This window comes from Oncorhynchus masou, chromosome 24 (assembly GCF_036934945.1).
Source record: "Oncorhynchus masou masou isolate Uvic2021 chromosome 24, UVic_Omas_1.1, whole genome shotgun sequence".
NCBI classification, from domain to species: Eukaryota; Metazoa; Chordata; class Actinopteri; order Salmoniformes; family Salmonidae; genus Oncorhynchus; species Oncorhynchus masou.
The window spans coordinates 43,402,421-43,422,669 of record NC_088235.1 but is presented as its reverse complement, the minus strand read 5'-3'; the positions used below and the strand labels follow the sequence as shown (position 1 = coordinate 43,422,669).

The 20,249-nt window shown below is 42.9% G+C and overlaps 1 protein-coding gene across 1 annotated transcript in view; it reads right to left on the bottom strand.

Moving 5' to 3' along the window:
• Positions 1 to 19,888, bottom strand: part of LOC135512220 (1-phosphatidylinositol 4,5-bisphosphate phosphodiesterase epsilon-1-like) — a 44,208-nt gene extending 24,320 nt beyond the window's left edge. The window contains exons 1-4 of the mRNA XM_064934001.1: positions 19,738 to 19,888; positions 17,751 to 19,166; positions 5,163 to 5,451; positions 4,505 to 4,824 (exon numbers count right to left, since the gene is read on the bottom strand). Coding sequence (XP_064790073.1) covers positions 4,505 to 4,824; positions 5,163 to 5,451; positions 17,751 to 18,935 — 1,794 coding nt within the window. The 5' untranslated portion in view covers positions 18,936 to 19,166; positions 19,738 to 19,888. The remainder of the gene's footprint in view (positions 1 to 4,504; positions 4,825 to 5,162; positions 5,452 to 17,750; positions 19,167 to 19,737) is intronic.
• Positions 19,889 to 20,249: the final 361 nt, after the last annotated feature.

The window sequence follows — 20,249 nt, the reverse complement described above, 5'->3', positions numbered from 1 at the left end:
TGCAACTGCACTAGGGGACAAAGATCGTACTTTTTGGAGAAATGTCCTCAGGTCTGATGAAACAAAAATAGAACAGTTTGGCCATAATGACCATTGTTATGTTTGGAGGAAAAAGGAGGAGGCTTGCAATCCGCAGAACACCATCCCAACCGTGAAGCACGTGGGTGGCAGCATCATGTTGTGGGGGTGCTTTGCTGCAGGAAGGACTGGTGCATTTCACAAAATAGATGGCATCACGAGAGAGGAAAATGATGTGGCTATATTGAAGCTACATCTCCTGAAATCAGTCAGGAAGTTACAGCTTGGTCGCAAATGGGTCTTCCAAATGGACAATGACCACAAGCATACTTCCAAAGTTGTGGCAAAATGGCTTAAGGACAACAAAGTCAAGGTATTGGAGTGGGCAACACAAAGCCCTGACCTCAATCCAATAGAAAATGTCCGGGCAGAACTGAAAAAGCATGGAGGCCCACAAACCTGACTCAGTTACACCAGCTCTGTCAGGAGGAATGGGCCAACATTCACCCAACTTATTGTGGGAAGCTTGTGGAAGGCTACCCGAAATGTTTGACCCAAGTGTAACAATTTAAAGGCAATGCTACCAAATACTAATTGAGTGTATGTAAACCTCTGTCCCACTGGGAATGTGATGAAATAAATAAAAGCTGAAAGAAATCATTCTCTCTACTATTATTCTGACATTCTTAAAATAATGTGGTGATCCTAACTGACCTCAGACAGGGAATTGTTACTAGGATTAAATGTCAGGAATTGTGAAAAACGGAGTTTAAATGTATTTGGCTAAGGTGTATATAAACTTCTGACTTCAACTGTACATAAGCCTACTTCAATGTAAAATAGCAGCTACTAATTTAAACTGTATACCGGTATTATAAACAGCATTGCCTATGATATTGCAAAACTTGAAAAACATATAGACTATCTTTTTACTAGGCTATTAGGTCCACGTAGTGTCTCATTGTCACAGATGGGCTATTGCAGCAGATGACCACACCAGGTTCCACTCCTGTCAGCTAAAAACAAGAAGAAGAGGCTCCAGTGGGCAAGCAATCACCAACACTGGACAATTAAGGAGTGGAAAAACATTGCCTGGTCCGACAAATCCCTGTTCCTGTTGAGTCATGCTGATGGCAGAGTCAGGATTTGACGTAAGCAGCATGAGTCCATGGACCCATCCTGCCTGCTGTAAACGGTACAGGCTGGTAGTGATGTACCGCCATCCAATATGCAGAAACTGTGTGATGCCAGCGCGTCAGCATGGACCAACATCCCTGTGGAATATTTCCGACTTGTGGAATCCATGCCCTGAAGAATTCAGGCTGTTCTGGAGGCAAAGTGTGTTCTGCAATGATTATGATAATAAAATGAGTATGAAAAGATTCTTATGTCTAATTCTATGTTTTATTTTATACCCCTTTTTTCTCCCCAATTTTAATCTTGTTTCATCGCTGCAACTCCCCAACGGGTTCGGGAGTCATGTCATGCATTCCCCGAAACATGACCCGCCAAACCACGCTTCTTAACACTCGCCCGCTTAACCCAGAAGCCAGCTGCAACAATATGTCGGAGGAAATACCATTCAACTGAAATCCGAGATCAGCCTGCAGGCACCTGGCCCACCACAAGGAGTCGCAAGAGCACGTTGAGCTAAGTAAAGCCCCACCGGCCAAACCCTCCCCTAACCTGGACAACACTGGGCCAAGTACCTTAAACCACTGCACCCTAATTCTAAGATTTTTTGTCTAATTATTTTAGATTCTAAAAATAAAACAGATTTTCGTACTTCTCAATAATGGTTGCATTGTTAATATGTTTTCCTGTTTTTAGTTTTTTATGAATAAGCTTTTAATCCTATTCTCCATTTGCACAAATATTACTTACCAGCTTGCAATACAATATTTCAACAAATAACAGATGTGAGCACATCTGTATGCATGGACTAAGGTTTGCGAGGAGGTGAGCACATTCTCACTTCAAGTTAAATTTGTACAAATGCCCACTTTTGCGTGAAAACTTGCGCATGCACATTTTAGCGGACATTTTGTACATGTGCACGGTTTATAAATGAGGCTACTGGTCTCAGGCATAGTTACTCTGGAGGTGGACCAACGATGCCCCATGCTGAGACACAGGTTAGTTCCCTGCTAGCACATTTGGTTCCTTTGAAGTTGTGGGAACGTACGTTTTTGGTTTACCATTGGTTCTGGGAACGAAGCCATATGTTTCCTGACCTGTAAAATTTAGCCATTTTTTTTACATTCTTAAAATGGAAGTAAAAATTTAGTCTGTTCTGGGAACGTCAGTGTTTAAGGTGAAGGGAGGTTCTGAGAACATTTTACTATGGTTCCCTGAAAGTCTTCCTGGGAGGTTTTATTAATATTATGAGAACGGTTTATGATTTTTTTTTATCATGTTCTGCTATATATTACACTGCTAGCTTAGGTTAATGGTTTTGAACTCTAAGCACAGATGTGACATTTTTTAAATTTTATTTCACTTTTATTTAACTACGCAAGTCAGTTAAGAGCAAATTATTATTTACAATGATGGCCTACCAAAAGACAAAAGGCCTCCTGCCGGGATGGGGGCTGGGATTAAAAATAAAATAAAAATATAGGACAAAACACACATCACGGCAAGAGAGACAACACAACATTACTTAAAGAGAGACCTAAGACGATAACATAGCATGGCAGCAACACATTACAACACAGCATAGTAGCAACACAACATGACAACAACATGGTAGCAACACAACATGGCAGCATCACAACATGGTAGCAGCACAAAACAGGGTACAAACATTATTGGGCACAGACAACAGCACAAAGGGCAAGAAGGCAGAGACAACAATACATCACACACAACAATACATTATAGGACACATGGATATTAATTTGCTTAGGCCAACAAACCTGAACACACTTAGCAAGATAGAGGATAGAGAGAGTGTTTATGGTGAGAACGGAATGTATATGTTTGTAAATAATATTCTTAGAAAGTTCTTTGAACATTTATTGTGGTTTTTATTGAATTTATTGAATAAGTTGTCCTCGATAGGCCTGAGCTCTGACGCCTGTGTCACGGATCTCTCTGGAACTTTCATTGTACACACCTGGCCCCTATTCCCACTGATTGTATTTGTATATATGTGCCCTTTGTTCACCATGGTGCTGTCGGTTATTGTTACAATGTCTGTTGGTGTGTGAGTACCTGTGCTGTGTGTCTTGGGCTTTCGTGCCCTTGTGGATTGTGCAGTTGATTACGGGTCTCGTCCCATGTGTTAATCATTGTGCGCGTGTCTTATTTACTCAAGGTACTCCTCGCTATTTTGTTTGGGTTTCAACCCTGTGTTTTTGTTTGGTCTTTGTCCCCGTGCCTTTAGACGGCACGCCGTAATTTGGGGCTTAATTTAAAAAACGATTACGCATTCCTGCGCCTGTCTCCTGATCCTTCATACCAACGTGACAGCCTGTTCATGGTTTCACGATTATCTTAGTGACAGAACTCAGGCCATCGTGGTTGATAGGGTTAAGTCTGGATTTCTTGAATTACCACCGTGGTCATACCACATGGGTCGATTTTGGGACCTGTTCTCTTCACTACTTATATAAAATCCAATGGTCAATCTGTAAAAAAGTCAACTCCATCTATTTACGGATTATATTAATATGTATGCTATTGCCCCGAATGTTAATCTGGCTCTGTCAAAACTACAGTCAGATTTTATATCTATGCAGGAATCCCTTGATAATTTAAAACTTGTGCTTAATTCAGGCAAAATGAAATACATGTTATTTTTACACTCTCGTAAGAATGTTTCAGATGTACTACATGTTCACTCATTAGATGGCTCTCCAATCAAACATGTTCCCGTATATAAATACTTAGGTATGGATTTGACATTTTAAAAAACATATACATGAGCTGGTTAATTAGCTTAGATGTAAGGTTTGTTGGCCTAAGCAAATTAATATCCATGTGTCCAATGATGTATTGTTGTGTGTGATGTATTGTTGTCTCTGCCTTCCTGCCCTTTGTGCTGTTGTCTTAGATATAAAGTAGTCTTTTTCTACAGAAACAAATCATGCCTTCTCTGAGCAGTAGGAAGCAGATTATTCAGTCAACCTTTTTATCTGTTCTTGATTATAGTTATATCATTTATCAATGTGGAGCTGCTACTACTCTTAAACCTTTGTATGCAATCTACTATAGTGCCCTTCATTATGTTACAGGTGACAGTTTTGATACTCGTCACTGCATCCTGTATCAGAAGGTCGGCTGGACTTCGCTAAAGTCCATAGATTTCTACATTACTCACTTTTTGTTGCCCTTCTTCATAAACTTCCGTCTTATCTAACTTCACCTAACCCATTCACAGGACTGGTTAACTCTTGAGGTTCCTACAGTAGGGTCTCCACCAAGCTAGGTAAATCTGCTTTAAGTTTTAATGCACTGTATAACTGAGTTATGTCTCTCTCACCTCATTGAATCTTGTGACCAGGTCCTCTACAGCATTGTGGGGCCGTCTGCAGCCAGCCATAAGATGGGGTTGTCCAGGTTGGTGTGCCTGCCCCTGGGGCTGTGGCTGATCAGGGCCCCCCAGGTCGAGGGTGAGGAAACAGAGGTAGTCCAGGGGTAAGATCCGGCTGTATAGATGCAGCTCCTGCTCCATGAGGATGTAGGCCATCTCCTCCGGGAAACTGACCAGGGGACAGAGGTCAGACAGCTCCTTGTTGACCTCTGTCAGCGGAGCTGCCGGCACCACGCTGGACCCCGCCATGGGGGAGTGCAGCTGGCGCTCTGAGGGGGAGGGAGGAAAGAGGAAATAGGGAGGGTGAAGGAGGAGGGAGGGGAGGAAGGGTGAGTCAAGAGGGAGTTAAGACAGGAGGAACATACTGTAGATTGTTTCTGAATTCCAATGTGTCCCCTAGCCCCTACTCATAGACACTTCCTGTAGAACTGAATGGATCAGATAAGTGTAAGCAAAATGGCTATAGCTCTATCCTTCTCTCTGATAAGTCAGGTAGTATTTTAACCACATTTGATTAATATACATGTCATTTAATTTATTATGTAAGCTGACTTGATTCAATGTTTAATCAACTTGAATTTCATAAGAATCATATTGGTTATGGAACCTTTCAGGACAGCCCAGCCCAATGGACTTGTGGTGATACAGGGAGGAGAGTCTCCCCTGTTGCCGATGGACAGAACCACTTCCAGGAGGGTCCCTGAAATGTAGGCAGAAACGTCAGTCCTCTGTAGGGTTGCTCGGTAGCTAGACGCCCCTCCTCCTCCTGGCCATGGCAATGTGGCCCTCCTACGACACAGATCCCTCCTCTCGGCAGACGACAGCAGCTTCCTGGAAGAAAGGAGTAGCTCTCCGGATCTGGCCACCCTTACTTCAGCACTCAGAGCATGGCATGCCTGGGAAGACAGAGGAAGATAGTCGTGTTCAGCAAGGCAAAACGTTTTGCTACGGAAAACAATTATCTTTGTTGTCATTGGACAAGTTCAGATAGTAGTCCCTAAATGTTAAAACCTTTCTCCCTACTGAACACACTGAAAAAAATGTGGAATGGGTCCTCAGATCCCCAAAAAGTTCTACAGCTGCACCATCGAGAGCATCCTGACTGGCTGCATCATCGTCTGGTATGGCAACTGCTCAGCATCCGACCCCAAGGCGCTGCAGAAGGTAGTGCGCATTGCCCAGTTCATCACTGGGGCCAAGCTTCCTGGCATCCTGGACCTCTATACCAGGCGGTGTCAGATGAAGGCCCTAAAAATGGTCAAAGTCGCCAGCCACCCTAGTCATAGACTGTTCTCTCTGCTACTGCACTGCAAGCGATACCTGAGCGCCAAATCTAGGTCCAAAAGGCTACTTAACAGCTTCTAACCCCAAACCACAATACTGCAGAACACTTAATAAAATGGCTACCCGGAATATTTGCATTGGACCCCCCTTTTTTTACTCTGTTGCTACTTGCTGTTTATTATCTATGCATAGTCACTTTACCCCTACCTGCATGTACATATTAAATTATTTGTATTCCATTTTAGCCTGACAAAATCTATATGAAGTGTCTGTCTGCTTCTGAAATGCAACTTGGCAGTTAGTCTAATATCAATACATTGTTGTTTGTCTAATGCATTTGTTTGAGCATTAAAATAGTGTTAAAATGAGGGTTGTGATATTTAACAACGATTCTCAGTCAACAAAGTAGTGCCATTATGAGAAAGAGGCTCTTCTGTTGCTAGGTGACACATCTAAAGACAGTGCACCAAAAGCCCCATAACAATTGTGTCACAAACACCTTTAAACCCCCACCCCCCTCTCTGCCTTGTCCCCGGCTCTTGGACCTACAGTACTAAGCTCTTTAGCTACATGGGAAAACCTGATGGATGTGAACCAACCTAATCAAGCAACAGGTATTTTGGTCAGACCACATGCAGAGACAGTAGTAGAAATGTATTGCTTTCATTTCTTATCTGTGTATCTGACATGTAAGTATTTCAATTCTCACATTGTAGCATTGTTGCATGTTAGCTGTAGGCAGATTGTGGACATAGTACCCAATTGTCATACTTCAGTAAAAGCAAAGATACCTTAATAGAAAATGACTCAAGTAAACGTGAATACTATTTTAGTGAAAGTCTAAAAATATTTTTTTAAATAATAAAATAAAAAATGCTTAAGTATCAAAAGTAAAAGTATAAATCATTTCAAATTTCTTACATTAAGCATCGTTACATTAAGCCAACCAGATGGCACAATTTTTATATTTATTATTTATTTACGGATAGCTGGGGGCACACTCCGACACTCAGACATAATTTAGTAAAGTAAAGTACAGATTAAGTAGTACTTTAAAGTATTTACTTAAGTACTTTACACCACTGGCTGTAGGTAAACCCTCTGATCATGTAAAAATAATACAAACATTAAAGAATGAAGTAAGCTTTATGAGACATCTTTCTGAGTGCGGACCCACACCTTTTTGCTTATCTAAACCCTCTGAACCTGGGGAGATGGTTGTTAGCCAGTATGTGGAAAGATGAGAGGGAAGGTCAGCACCCTTGGAGGGCGCCCACCACCATAGCCCCTCCCAAACGGTGTATTTTACCCAGTGTTGGGAGAGAGAGAGGAGACAGGGAGCAACCCCCTACCACCACCATCACCACCAATCCTGAGGACCTCTAGCCCCAAACCTCCACCAACCCTCTGTAGGACCCAGGACATCCAGCCCGCATCCCCCCTCCTCTCCAGTCCCCTTTGGCTGTAAGTCAGTATGGGGAGAGAGGAGAGAGAGAAGTCAGGGAAGCAGATCCAGCTGGCAGAGCCTAACAGACATTGTGCTTTAGCTAAACCAAATATTTACTCCCTGGAGTCGAATATTCAGAAATTATATTCACATCATCCTCACAGCACTTTATCCTCCTTCGGTTCCTTTAAAGGGTATGGAACTCATAGTCATAAATTATGTTATTCTCTCCAACACATGAATGAACGCACTAATGAACAGACGTATGCATGCACCACACACACACACACACACACATGTTAATTCTTATAGAATGTCTTCCATACTTCTATATCTATGTGCAGATATCATACACAACAGGTTGTCTTCTTGCTTCCTGATATAAAAGCCTTGAGAAATGTCTACATTGGTAAAAGTCAATAGCATCATTATTGACAGATTTGAATTGTGCTGTTGTTCATTTCTGTAACCCAACGGTTGCACCAATCATATTGTATGATGACAGTGTTTCCCCGAGGATGTCTTTCAGCAGTGGTGACAAGGGTGGGGTGCATTGCTACTTGCAAAAAAAATGAAAGGTTATTTCAGAATATTTATGCAAATATATTGGCTAAGTTATTGATCCCACTTTGTAGTATACCCCTCAGGTATGACATGCTAGCTCTTCTATTAGACTTCCAGTCTTTGAGCAAAGGACTATTAATTTAAAACCGCGTATCGACAGCAATATATATATATTTTAAATTACATGTTTTTTTGCAGCGGTGGCAACAATTTAGCAGCGGTGGGCAATGAATACTGTATGATGATGTCCTATTTCCAGTCTACCTTTGACAAAGTTAGCACATTTTTGCCTCGTCCCAGACTCCCAGTTGTGTCTGTGCTGTCTTGCCAATGACCAACAACCATAGGAGTTGGCAAGACAGCACAAACAGATCTGAGACCAGGCTGTGCATCATTTAGTTTAGCATACCGACTGTATCATCTGAATGCTCAAGTGACTTGCTCTTTCCTCCAGCACTCTCTATGGCATGCATCTCAGGTCTGGAGAGCGTCAGGGCTGACTAAATATTTTGTTTTCCAGGACGTGTACGTCCCCTTGCCCGGACTGGCCTGGCCCGGCCTCCATCCTTATCAAGGATCAATCAGCCATGTTTAGACAGTCTGATACCTGCACAGCTCCACAGGCTCCACGGCCACATGCTTTATCAAACTCTGGGTCATGTCCGTTAGGCAACAAACGTAAGAAAACGGATTTAAACAGGGAGGGACTATACCTGAGGGGTATACTACAAAGTGGGATCAATAACTTAGCCAATACATTGAAAGATAAGTTTGAAATGGCCATGGTCTAATAGACTCGACAACCAAAAACACATAAAGTTTAGCTATTTCTGGTTGCTTATCAGCTCCCTGGATTTGTCCAATAAGAACAGCTTATTTTTGTTTTCCGTAAGACATTTTTTTCCGAAAAACATTTTGCCATAATGAATAAGACCCAGCATGAGCTGGGCTGGACCAGAGGCCTCCCCAGACATTGGGAGAATAATGAATAAGACCCAGCATGAGCTGGGCTGGACCAGAGGCCTCCCCAGACATTGGGAGAATAATGAATAAGACCCAGCATGAGCTGGGCTGGACCAGAGGCCTCCCCAGACGTTGGGAGAATAATGAATAAGACCCAGCATGAGCTGGGCTGGACCAGAGGCCTCCCCAGACGTTGGGAGAATAATGAATAAGACCCAGCATGAGCTGGGCTGGACCAGAGGCCTCCCCAGACGTTGGGAGAATAATGAATAAGACCCAGCATGAGCTGGGCTGGACCAGAGGCCTCCCCAGACATTGGGAGAATAATGAATAAGACCCAGCATGAGCTGGGCTGGACCAGAGGCCTCCCCAGACATTGGGAGAATAATGAATAAGACCCGGCATGAGCTGGGCTGGACCAGAGGCCTCCCCAGACGTTGGGAGAATAATGAATAAGACCCAGCATGAGCTGGGCTGGACCAGAGGCCTCCCCAGACATTGGGAGAATAATGAATAAGACCCAGTATGAGCTGGGCTGGACCAGAGGCCTCCCCAGACGTTGGGAGAATAATGAATAAGACCCAGCATGAGCTGGGCTGGACCAGAGGCCTCCCCAGACGTTGGGAGAATAATGAATAAGACCCAGCATGAGCTGGGCTGGACCAGAGGCCTCCCCAGACGTTGGGAGAATAATGAATAAGACCCGGCATGAGCTGGGCTGGACCAGAGGCCTCCCCAGACGTTGGGAGAATAATGAATAAGACCCAGCATGAGCTGGGCTGGACCAGAGGCCTCCCCAGACGTTGGGAGAATAATGAATAAGACCCAGCATGAGCTGGGCTGGACCAGAGGCCTCCCCAGACGTTGGGAGAATAATGAATAAGACCCGGCATGAGCTGGGCTGGACCAGAGGCCTCCCCAGACGTTGGGAGAATAATGAATAAGACCCAGCATGAGCTGGGCTGGACCAGAGGCCTCCCCAGACGTTGGGAGAATAATGAATAAGACCCGGCATGAGCTGGGCTGGACCAGAGGCCTCCCCAGACGTTGGGAGAATAATGAATAAGACCCGGCATGAGCTGGGCTGGACCAGAGGCCTCCCCAGACGTTGGGAGAATAATGAATAAGACCCGGCATGAGCTGGGCTGGACCAGAGGCCTCCCCAGACGTTGGGAGAATAATGAATAAGACCCAGCATGAGCTGGGCTGGACCAGAGGCCTCCCCAGACGTTGGGAGAATAGCCATCAATGGACCTCATTTCTCAAATAGTTGTGTGGTCAAATCTCTTCATTCTCTCTCAAAGCTCCGGATTTTTGGCCGATTTCAAAGTGATCATAGGGTGCATCACAATTGTCTATAGTGGTGTCCTCTCCTCATCCGCTCTCCCTTCATTATGTCCTGATCATGAGGAAGTCAAGAGCTGTATGTAGCTTAGTGGTTAGAGTGTTGGACTAGTAACCGTAAGGTTGCAAGTTCAAACCCCTGAGCTGACAAGGTACAAATCTGTCATTCTGCCCCTGAACAGGCAGTTAACCCACTGTTCCTAGGCTGTCATTGAAAATAAGAATTTGTTCTTAATTGACTTGCCTAGTAAAATAAAGGTAAAGAAAAAAAGAATCCTTTAATATTTGCATCTGCCAGTCCATTTCTTTCATATCAGAGCATGTGAAGAAAGCCTTGGTTATTGAGATATACAGTGTTATTATATTTGGTTTTGTCAATTTTGTAAAGTTTCAATATTTAAAAGAAGAAAGTGAGTTGTAGTCCTACTTTCCATTCAGATTGTTGCTAGTACTTGTACAATGATTTGTAGGTCTAAACCAATAACATTCTCTCTCAAATAGTAATAACTATTTATTACCACCTGTCTTTAAACGACTGATAAACTCTATACAACCCCTTTAGAAATGTTACATTAATGTTAAGTGTTAGTCAAATACCTTTCATATATAAAAAGTTAAACTCATGTAGTCAGTTTATACATTTCTGTCTGTTTAAATGAAACAGAACACATACTGTATGTTTAGTCTAGAGGGATGAGAGGGAACACCCTACTACATTTGATAAATGCTTCATGGAGACCACCATCATCCCAGTCCCCAAGAAAGACAAGGTAACATGCCCAAATGACTATTGCCCCGTCGCACTCACCCCGGTCATAATGAAGTGCTTTGAGATGCTGGTCATGGCCCACATCAAGGCCAGCATGCCAGGCACACTGGACCCACTCAAATTTGCCTAACACTCCATGGATGATGCCATTTCCTTCATTATTCACACAGCCGTAATGCACCTGGACAAGAGGAACATCTATGTGAGAATGCTGTTCATTGACTACAGTTAAGCATTCAACACTATTGTTCCCTCCAAGCTCGACAACAAGTTCAGAGCCCTGGGTCTGGACACCACCCTCTGCAACTGGATCCTGTACATCCTGACAGGCAGACCACGGGCTGTCAGGACTAGCAACAACACCTCCTCCACACTGACTCTTAACACAGGGGGCCCCCATGGGTGTCCCTTTGCTAAGTGGCTTTGCATGACACTAACTCCATCATGTGAACAGGCATTGTGGTGCCAGGACAACAACCTCTCCCTTAACGTCAGCAAAACAAAGGAGTTGATTGTTGACTTCAGGAAGCAGCATGGAACATGCCCTGATCCACGTCAATGGGACTGCAGTAGAGAGAGCGGTTTTAAGTTCCTTAGCGTCCACATCACCGAGGACTTGATATGGACCAACACCATCACTCTTATCAAGAGGGCACAACAGCATCTTTACTTCCTAAGGCAGCTGAAGAAGTACTGCATGCCACCCTGGGTCCTCTCCAAATACTACCGCTCCACCATCGTGAGCGTCCTGACCGGTTGCATCACGGCCTGGTGTGGGAATTACTCCGTCCATAACCGCAAGGCCCTTCAGCGGGAGCCCCCACCCATCCAGGACATTTACTCAAAACTGTGCCTGAGGAAGGCCTGCAGCATCCTCAAGGACACCGCACACCCCAGCCATGAGCTGTTCAAAGACTCCAGCCACCTTAGTCATATACTGCTTTCTCTGCTACCGCATGGCAAATGGTACCGGAGCGCCAAGTCTAGGGCCAAGAGGCTTCTAAACAGTATCTACCCCCAAGCCATAAGACTCCCGAACACCTAATCAAATGGCCACCCAGACTATTTGCAATGCCCCCCCCCCTTCTCCTCTAATACACTGCTGCTACTCTCTGTCGTCATCTATGTATAGTCACTTTAATAACTCTGCCTACATTTACATATTACCTCAACTAACCGGTGCCCCCGGACATTGACTCTGTACCGGTACCACCCTGTATATAGTCTCGCTACTGTTATTTTACTGCTGCTCTTTAATTACTTGTTACCTTTATTTCTTATTCTTATCCATATTTTTTTAACTGCATTGTTGGTTAAGGGGCTCGTAAGTAAGCATTTCACTGTAATACACCTGTTGTATTCGTCACGTGACTAATACAATTTGATTTTGATTTGATTCACTACCTTGCAATTGGGCAGACGGTATCAGAGCATTAGGTCTGATACCAACAGGCTCAGAGAATGTTTCTATCTACAAGCCATTAGACTGCTGAACACTTGAACTGGACTGACCACCTGCTCTGACTCTCTGCACCTCAGCACACATGCACTCACTCACGCACACACCCATACAGATCTATATTCATCAACACACACACACACACACACACACACACACACACACACACACACACACACACACACACACACACACACACACACACACACACACACACACACACACACACACACACACACACACACCTTCCCCAAAAAACATGTCAATATTGGACTATAAATTGTGCCTTCCTGTGTTATACTTATGCTAAAAATTGTATTCTATTCTACTGAGACATTAACTTTATGTTCAGATTCTTAACTTGTATTATTTCTTATTGTTTTTGCATTGTCGATAAGGAACCTGCAAGTGAGCATTTCATTGGACAGTGTATACCATGTGTATCCTGTACATACAACTAATACAACTTGAAACTTCAGCCATCCACAGAGCCTTCAATAGCCTATAATACTGCAGCTCTTGTCACAAGGATGCATGTACGGTATGTTTTCTAATGAAACCCTGTGAAACGATAGTTGAGAAGAAGATGTATGGAACCCTTGCAACACTGTCATGAGCAACTGTCATAAGCAACACTATGCCTATGTCTGGTAGGGTTTTACAAAACAGTCGATCAGTATCAAGGTTCTCGGATTACGTTCCAGCCGCCTGAAGACCGACAAATTGCACCCACATTTACCATCAGAAAGACAATCATACTCTAATTCGAGCGATCCCCACTGATATGAATAGCAAAGATTATAGTATGCATGGTTTGGTAGAAATGTTAGTAAAGTACTAGTGCTTTCTTTGAATTAACCATCTGAAAGAAAGAGAAAATATATTCTGACTTACATTAGAAGATCATGCCTAATGTGATACAGCATCCAAAATTGATGAAAGTCAGTAAATCCACAATAGTCGTGTCATGTCTGTATGTTCCAGTTTGTAGTGGAAGAGAGAGGAAGAGAGGAGGGAGATATGTTTGAGACAGAAGAGGGAGAGCATGTCTGAAACCTGAGAGAGAGAGAGAGAGAGAGAGAGAGAGAGAGAGAGAGAGAGAGAGAGAGAGAGAGAGAGAGAGAGAGAGAGAGAGAGAGAGAAAGGGTGTGTGTGTGTTTTGGGACAGCTCCCCTTATATGGTTAGGGAGACTGGACATTAGTAAGAGGTATTAGGAAAATAACATTACCTTTATATATAAAACACACATCACCATCTCTCATCTCCTACTGTAAACCACTACAGTGACTACATAGCCAGTATTAGCCACTGTGATGTAATTCACCAATGACTCTTCTGTGGGTTCATTCAATAGCTCTCTCTCTCTCTCTCTCTCTCTCTCTCTCTCTCTCTCTCTCTCTCTCTCTCATTATGGCAAAATGGTGTGTTGCAGATAGATATGAAGCATAGACTAATTACAGTTCTCAGTTTTGCATTAAAAACAGCCAGGTCTTTTCGATACAATGTTTTTTTTCTCGCAATGATTTGGTGTCAGAAATCCATGATGACAGAAGTTGATACAAGATGCCTGTCACACCCTGACCATAGAGAGCCCTTGTTTCTCTATGGTGTAGTAGGTCAGGGCGTGACTAGGGGATATTCTAGTTGAACATTTCTATGTTGTGTTCTAGTTTATATTTTCTATGTTGGTGTTTTGTATGATTCCCAACTAGGGGCAACTGGTAATCGTTGTCTCTAATTGGGGATCATATTTAAGTATTTAAGTATTTATTTAATTCATATTTAAGCTATTTTTCCCACCTGTGTTTGTGGGATATAGTTTTGTGTTTGTGCACCACGTAGTCATGTTTAGTTGTTTGTTTATCTGATATATTTTGTTTTGTTTAAGTTTCTCTTCGAATTAAATATGTGGAACTCAACATCCGCTGCGCCTTGGTACTGTTCTTACGACAGCCGTGACAATGCCGTGGGCTTCAACTAAAATATACAGGGAGAAAATTATCACAGCTCATCAGATCTGGGAAGAAAATAGTTATCTTTTTTTGTTTGTTTGAAAATACAAACTTTTCAAATACTCAAGGTAGTCAAATATAGTTCATATAGAGTTTCAACTAAAAGGCAATTATTTTCTTTGATATTCAAATAAAGGTCTCAAATGTTGAATACCTCTCAGAAAACCAAATAACATTTGAATACATGCAAGTTGTTTGAAAACCAAAATGTATTTGATGGCTGCGAAAAATTTGATGAAGAACTAAAAACTACAACACTTAGTTTGATTAGTTTAAATATATGACAATAAGCACAAGGTTTGGAGGGCTCTTAGATATTAATCTTAATATAGCCTATTTTCTAGAATGAAATACATAAGGGACATGGAATCCCCTCAACATTATAGTAGACCACTTCTGTAGCATCAAAATTACTAACAAGTATATTTTCACAATGAGTGAGACATAAGGTAATACAGTAACAATTAACATCAAGTTTTAATACATGTGTAGTAATTTTGTAATTATTACAATAGCAGCATTGTTGTCTCATAGGACTTTGAAAATTGGTTTATAATTGCATAAATAATGAATTATAACATAAGTGGAATAAAGCACAGTCCCTTCCTCTTGTGTGCAGTAGTTACAAAACTCTCATTTGTATGCAATAAAATGCAATTACCAAATTATTATATAACAACATGCTACTAAAATGTTGCTCCAAAAGTAATTACAGTTTTATTACACAGGCACAAGAACAGTTTAATGTTAAGTGATACTGAGAATGCTAACAGTAACATGTCCCTCCCACATTCTGAAATGGCATTTTTGTCCCCCCCCCCCCGGTTTTATCATTGGAATGTGATACAAAACGAGGCAACGGTGTGCTTTAGGACCATGCAGACGCCTCCGAGAAATCGGGTAGACTGGTTGGAGTGTTTATCCTTCAGGATTAAAATATATATATATATATATAGAAATAAAAAGATTATGTCCTCCCCACTTCTAAAAAGCCCCTGGTTACAACTATAGTTATCCCAGGTTTGCAGCTCATATACACATGCCTACATCTTTCATATCATACTGTAAATACATTTGATCCCAATGTATTTCAAAACCAAGACAGCAATGTTTTTTTGCCACACAGCCATCCTACGAAAGGCTGCAGTTTGGGTGATGGGTGAAAATCTCTTTACTATATAAACAAAGCCTTATTTTAACACATTGGTCGGCAGTGAGTGCACTCAAGACACACAGAGGACATGCACACATGCACACACAATTACCAATCACAATTGTTTATTCAATTGCCTAGCTGTTATTTTCAATGGTAATGTTTTCTTTCACAGAACTTCCCCTAATAATTCTCTGAATTGTCCTTAACCCTGACCCACAGTTAAAAGTAGTAGACTATGAGTTCAGCCAACCCTAAAATGACCTATTTTAACCTTGATCACCTGATTACTGACATAGATTCTGGCATTATTTTGTACAGAAACAACTTAACCAGGATCTAAAGTCTTATTTTCTGCTGAGACCATGGCGGGTCAGTACTAATCAGTGGAGGCTGGTGGGAGGAGCTATGGGAAGGCAGGGTCATTGTAATGGCTGGAATGGAACCATACCAAACACATCAAACATATGGAAACCACACGCTTGACTCCGTTCCATTGATTCCATTCCAGCCATTATAATGAGCCAATCCTCCTATAGCTCCTCCCACCAGCCTCCTCTGGTACAAATACCTCTTGTACAACAAGAGTTGGAGTTAATTCAATTTCCATGGCTGCCAGTTAAATCAAAATGCAAAATGCACTCACACATCTGAGCTTCTTTGTTGCAGGTTCACGGTAATAAAAAAGAAGAAACCATTGAATTCAGCCATATCATTTATTTTCAAAGAAGTGCAATTAATTTACTGGAATTAGATTTAAATGTTATTGCCCAAATTCAAGGAATAAAGTATTTAACGCAGACTGTTATTTATTGCTAAGTTGATTCAGAAGTGTTATTGCTTTGACTGGAGCAAACAGCAGTGTGTTCCAGATTGGACACTTCTCTGTTCCAAGGATTCAATATGGACCAATATGTAGTTTACCACTAGGTGGAAGTCTAATCCACTGTATTGTTTCCTGTCAGGGTCGACTCTATTGCCACTGCAGAATTAGTACTGAATGAGGTCTGCAGTTAGTTTCTATCCCAGATTGACACTTTAAACCACCATAACCCCTCTGAGTTTATGCCACTCATCCCCCTCTTTATAAATGTACTCATAAACTATTTATTGTGTGGGACCACTGTACACACATCCTGTTTTTATTAACTTTACATACACACAAAATTATTGAGGGGGAAAAACAAAATATAACCCAAAGGCTTATTTCCATTATGGTAAAATATATTTATTCTAAGTCAATACAAACATCACCTTCACCAGTTTTCTCTAATCATCCTAATCTCAGATGTTCTTCTTTCCATACAGGTTATGAATATCTTGACCTGCTCTGGGTCTATCAGCCAAACCATTAGCAAATTATGGACCAGTAAGTAAGTAGGCTAAGTATGTAAGTTATTCCTTTCATTTCCCCTGAAGCTTGTTGTTTTTGACTCGGCAACACCTTTAAAACAAACTCTGGACTGTGTGTGCTTTGTTTTCCACTGACTTTATTTGTTTCTCATGGTTGAGACTGTAACCATCTGCCAAGTGATTGTGATGTAATGGTGTAGCCTAACTTTTCCATTGGGTGTGTACCCACTGGAGCAGAGAAGCAATCCCAGACCCTCTTTCTACATCTCAAATGGCACCCTATTCCCTATATAGTGCACTACCTTTCACCATAAGGCTTTGTTGAAAAGTAATGCACTTTAGGGAATAAGGTGCTATTTGAGACGCACCCTCTATAATACAGGCCTCTAGTGTTCTACTTAACTTTTAACCACCCCTCCCCTCTGCTCTCCTACCCGGCTACCCCAACCCCCATTTCCCCTGCAGCTCCGGGAGTTTTGTCTCACACTGCAGTGTATGTAGTAACTATTATATACTGTAGCAGGGGATTTCACACACATTTTTCCTTTTTGTGCCCCACCGTGTGTGTGTGTGTGTGTGTGTGTGTGTGTGTGTGTGTGTGTGTGTGTGTGTGTGTGTGTGTGTGTGTGTGTGTGTGTGTGTGTGTGTGTGTGTGTGTGTGTGTGTGTGTGTGTGTGTGTGTGTGTGTGTGTGTGTGTGTGTGTGTGTGTGTGTGTGTGTGTGTGCGCGCGTGCGAGCGAGCGAGTGAGTGAGTCCAGTGCAGTCTAGGGCTTTTACATTTTAAACTAAAAGTGACACAGTTTTGCTCAATGGAACCATGAAAGCTAACTTTGTGTATGTTCTTACCTCAAAAAACATGTCTCCTTTTTTTCCAAGGTGAGGTTTACATGCTTGCAGATGTAGACTCTGAGAGGTTGAACTGTATCCACTCAAGCGACTGTATTCACTAGGCCCAGAGAAACGGTCCCTTCTGCAGACAGCATCCCACGCTTCCTCACTGATCCTCCACGAGGGTAATGTCCTGATGATTGCCCTAGTCCCTGTACACACAGACTTCTTCACCCTCTGGTTATCCCTCAAGAACCTACGGACCAGGACCGTTGAACGCTCCCTCTTATTATATACAAAGCTATCCTCAGTCTCGCAGTCAAATCCTAACCCATTGTCTGAGGCCATCTTCAAAGCTGTGGGACTTTTGGGAGGGCTGGTGGGAAGGAGTGCCAGTGTAGAGCACCTTTGCATTTTGGCCTTGCCCCCTGGGCTGATGTGCCCATCTCTGAGTCCGTGGGCACAGCTGGTGTCAGCGACTGTTGATGACGTCATCTCCTCTACGAGACAGAAGGCGAAGCTGCCCGTAGCGACTCTTGTGGGGGAAGATGGGACTGAGGATGCTGAGCCTGACACTTTGCCCCCTACAGCCTCCTTGCCTCTATCACCTAAGGAGGTACCAGAGTAGAGCAAGCTCTGAAACCAGTTCTTGCCCTCACCTGGTAGTGTCCTTGCATTGCACAGAGGAGACAACTCCTGCGACTCCAACTCCTTGACACTCCTACGTACATCTGTACCATGATGTACTACAGTACCCACAATGCTCTGTGTAACATATCCTGTTTTATCCGCTGTGTACGTCTGAGGTGAGATCCCTGCTCTCTGGACTGGAGTGATACTGTCAGAGTCATTGCAGACGTCTGTGGTCGGTTTACTTTGTCTGCAGCACAGTACACAAGGCCCAAGGCCCTTCCTGCGGCTTACGTCACAGCAGCAGCCTGAAGGTTTACTGGTAGGCCGCACAGTCACACACACTCTTTGTCTCGATCCAGCATCCAGAGACTCCACTGAACGGCAGCCATTGCTGGAGTGTTTATCCGGTTGGAATGGCGGTGGCGGTGCGTCTGTGTCATGAGAGTGTAGTTGGACTTTAACTCTCCGCTGGGTTCCATGTGGGCTCCTGGGCCTTACAATCCCATGATCTATCTTATCGGCACTCGTCTCTGTCCCGTCTGTGTTGCTGGTACAGAATTCCTCCAACATAATGCCGGCCTGCCTGCCTTTCTGTGTCTTCCTCCTTGTTGGTATTCAGAGACGTCAGAGCGAGAGATGGGTGCAGGTGGAGTCCACAACAGCTGTGAACACCAGGAGAGTCAACACTGTCCGGGAGAATCGTCACTCTGTGCACACTCAGAGATTGACCTTGCTGCCGTGCCGGCCAGGCAGACACATCCCTCGTCAATCTGCAGGGGACAGCAGGAGAACCCAAGTTAGCTGAAAAATAGAACACACAAAAACTGTTTTGTGCTGAAGACTATCCCAAGCCAACAAATTAAATAGTGTCCTAATGATATCTATTGAACTCGGAATACAAACAAAATCACAACAAGATAATTATTATTAGCTGTAGTGAGCGGTTTGAAGTTGCAGTGCCAAGTTGTCACTGGATACTGGACAATGCACCATAACTTATGAAATGGAAGTGACTATGATGTGATGATTGAAGGCAGATGAACCATACAATCAGTCTTCCCCTCACTTTCCCTGCCTAAGGCCAAACACTTTCCCTGCTTATGGCCAAACAATGTGAGAAAACATTAAGACCGGATTATGAGGTAACTGTAACAGAGCTCTGTGCAGTGACCTACATGCATTAAAGCTCCTAAAGTGGTGAATGAAAAATAGTTAAGAAAGCATTGTACCCCATTCTCTTCTGCTACAGTATAACAATGTAAAACCCTGCATTATCAATGGTCTACTCGCCGACATATCACATGAAAACCTTATTAGAATAATCGAAACTTCTCAAGCCTGTGATCTTGTTGAATGGTTAGGTTTTCCTTACCTTTGTGTGAAAGGTTGGTGTTTGTCTCTCCAGATTCAGTTGCAGCGGACCAGATGTGTCCCTGTTCCGTCTCTATCCACAGTAGGCTATAAGAAAAGAGGGGGATTGGGAGGAGAGGAAAAGAGTGATCAGGGGAGAGGGAGAGAGGAAAAGAGAGGGATCTGGGAAGAGGGGAAAAGGGGGGAGCCACAGAAATAGGGATCTCACCGGGCAGGGCTCCCTTTACAGAACTTGGCAGGACAACGAGCTGAAGCTTTTTCAGTTTTTCCCCTTTTTTTACTCACAGCTCACTGGATTATTTTGCAATCACACTGGACAGAACCGAATGCTAATACCTTCACAGCTTTTAAAGTGGCAGTCACTTAAATAGCCTTGCTTTTTTACGGCCATTTATTCAATCAGAAATTTGTACCATCACCCTCACATCAATATGAGTTTACAATCAATCATATGAGTTGCCCATTCAGAAATTAATATTAATATTAATTAATAGATATTTCAAGTTTTAATGT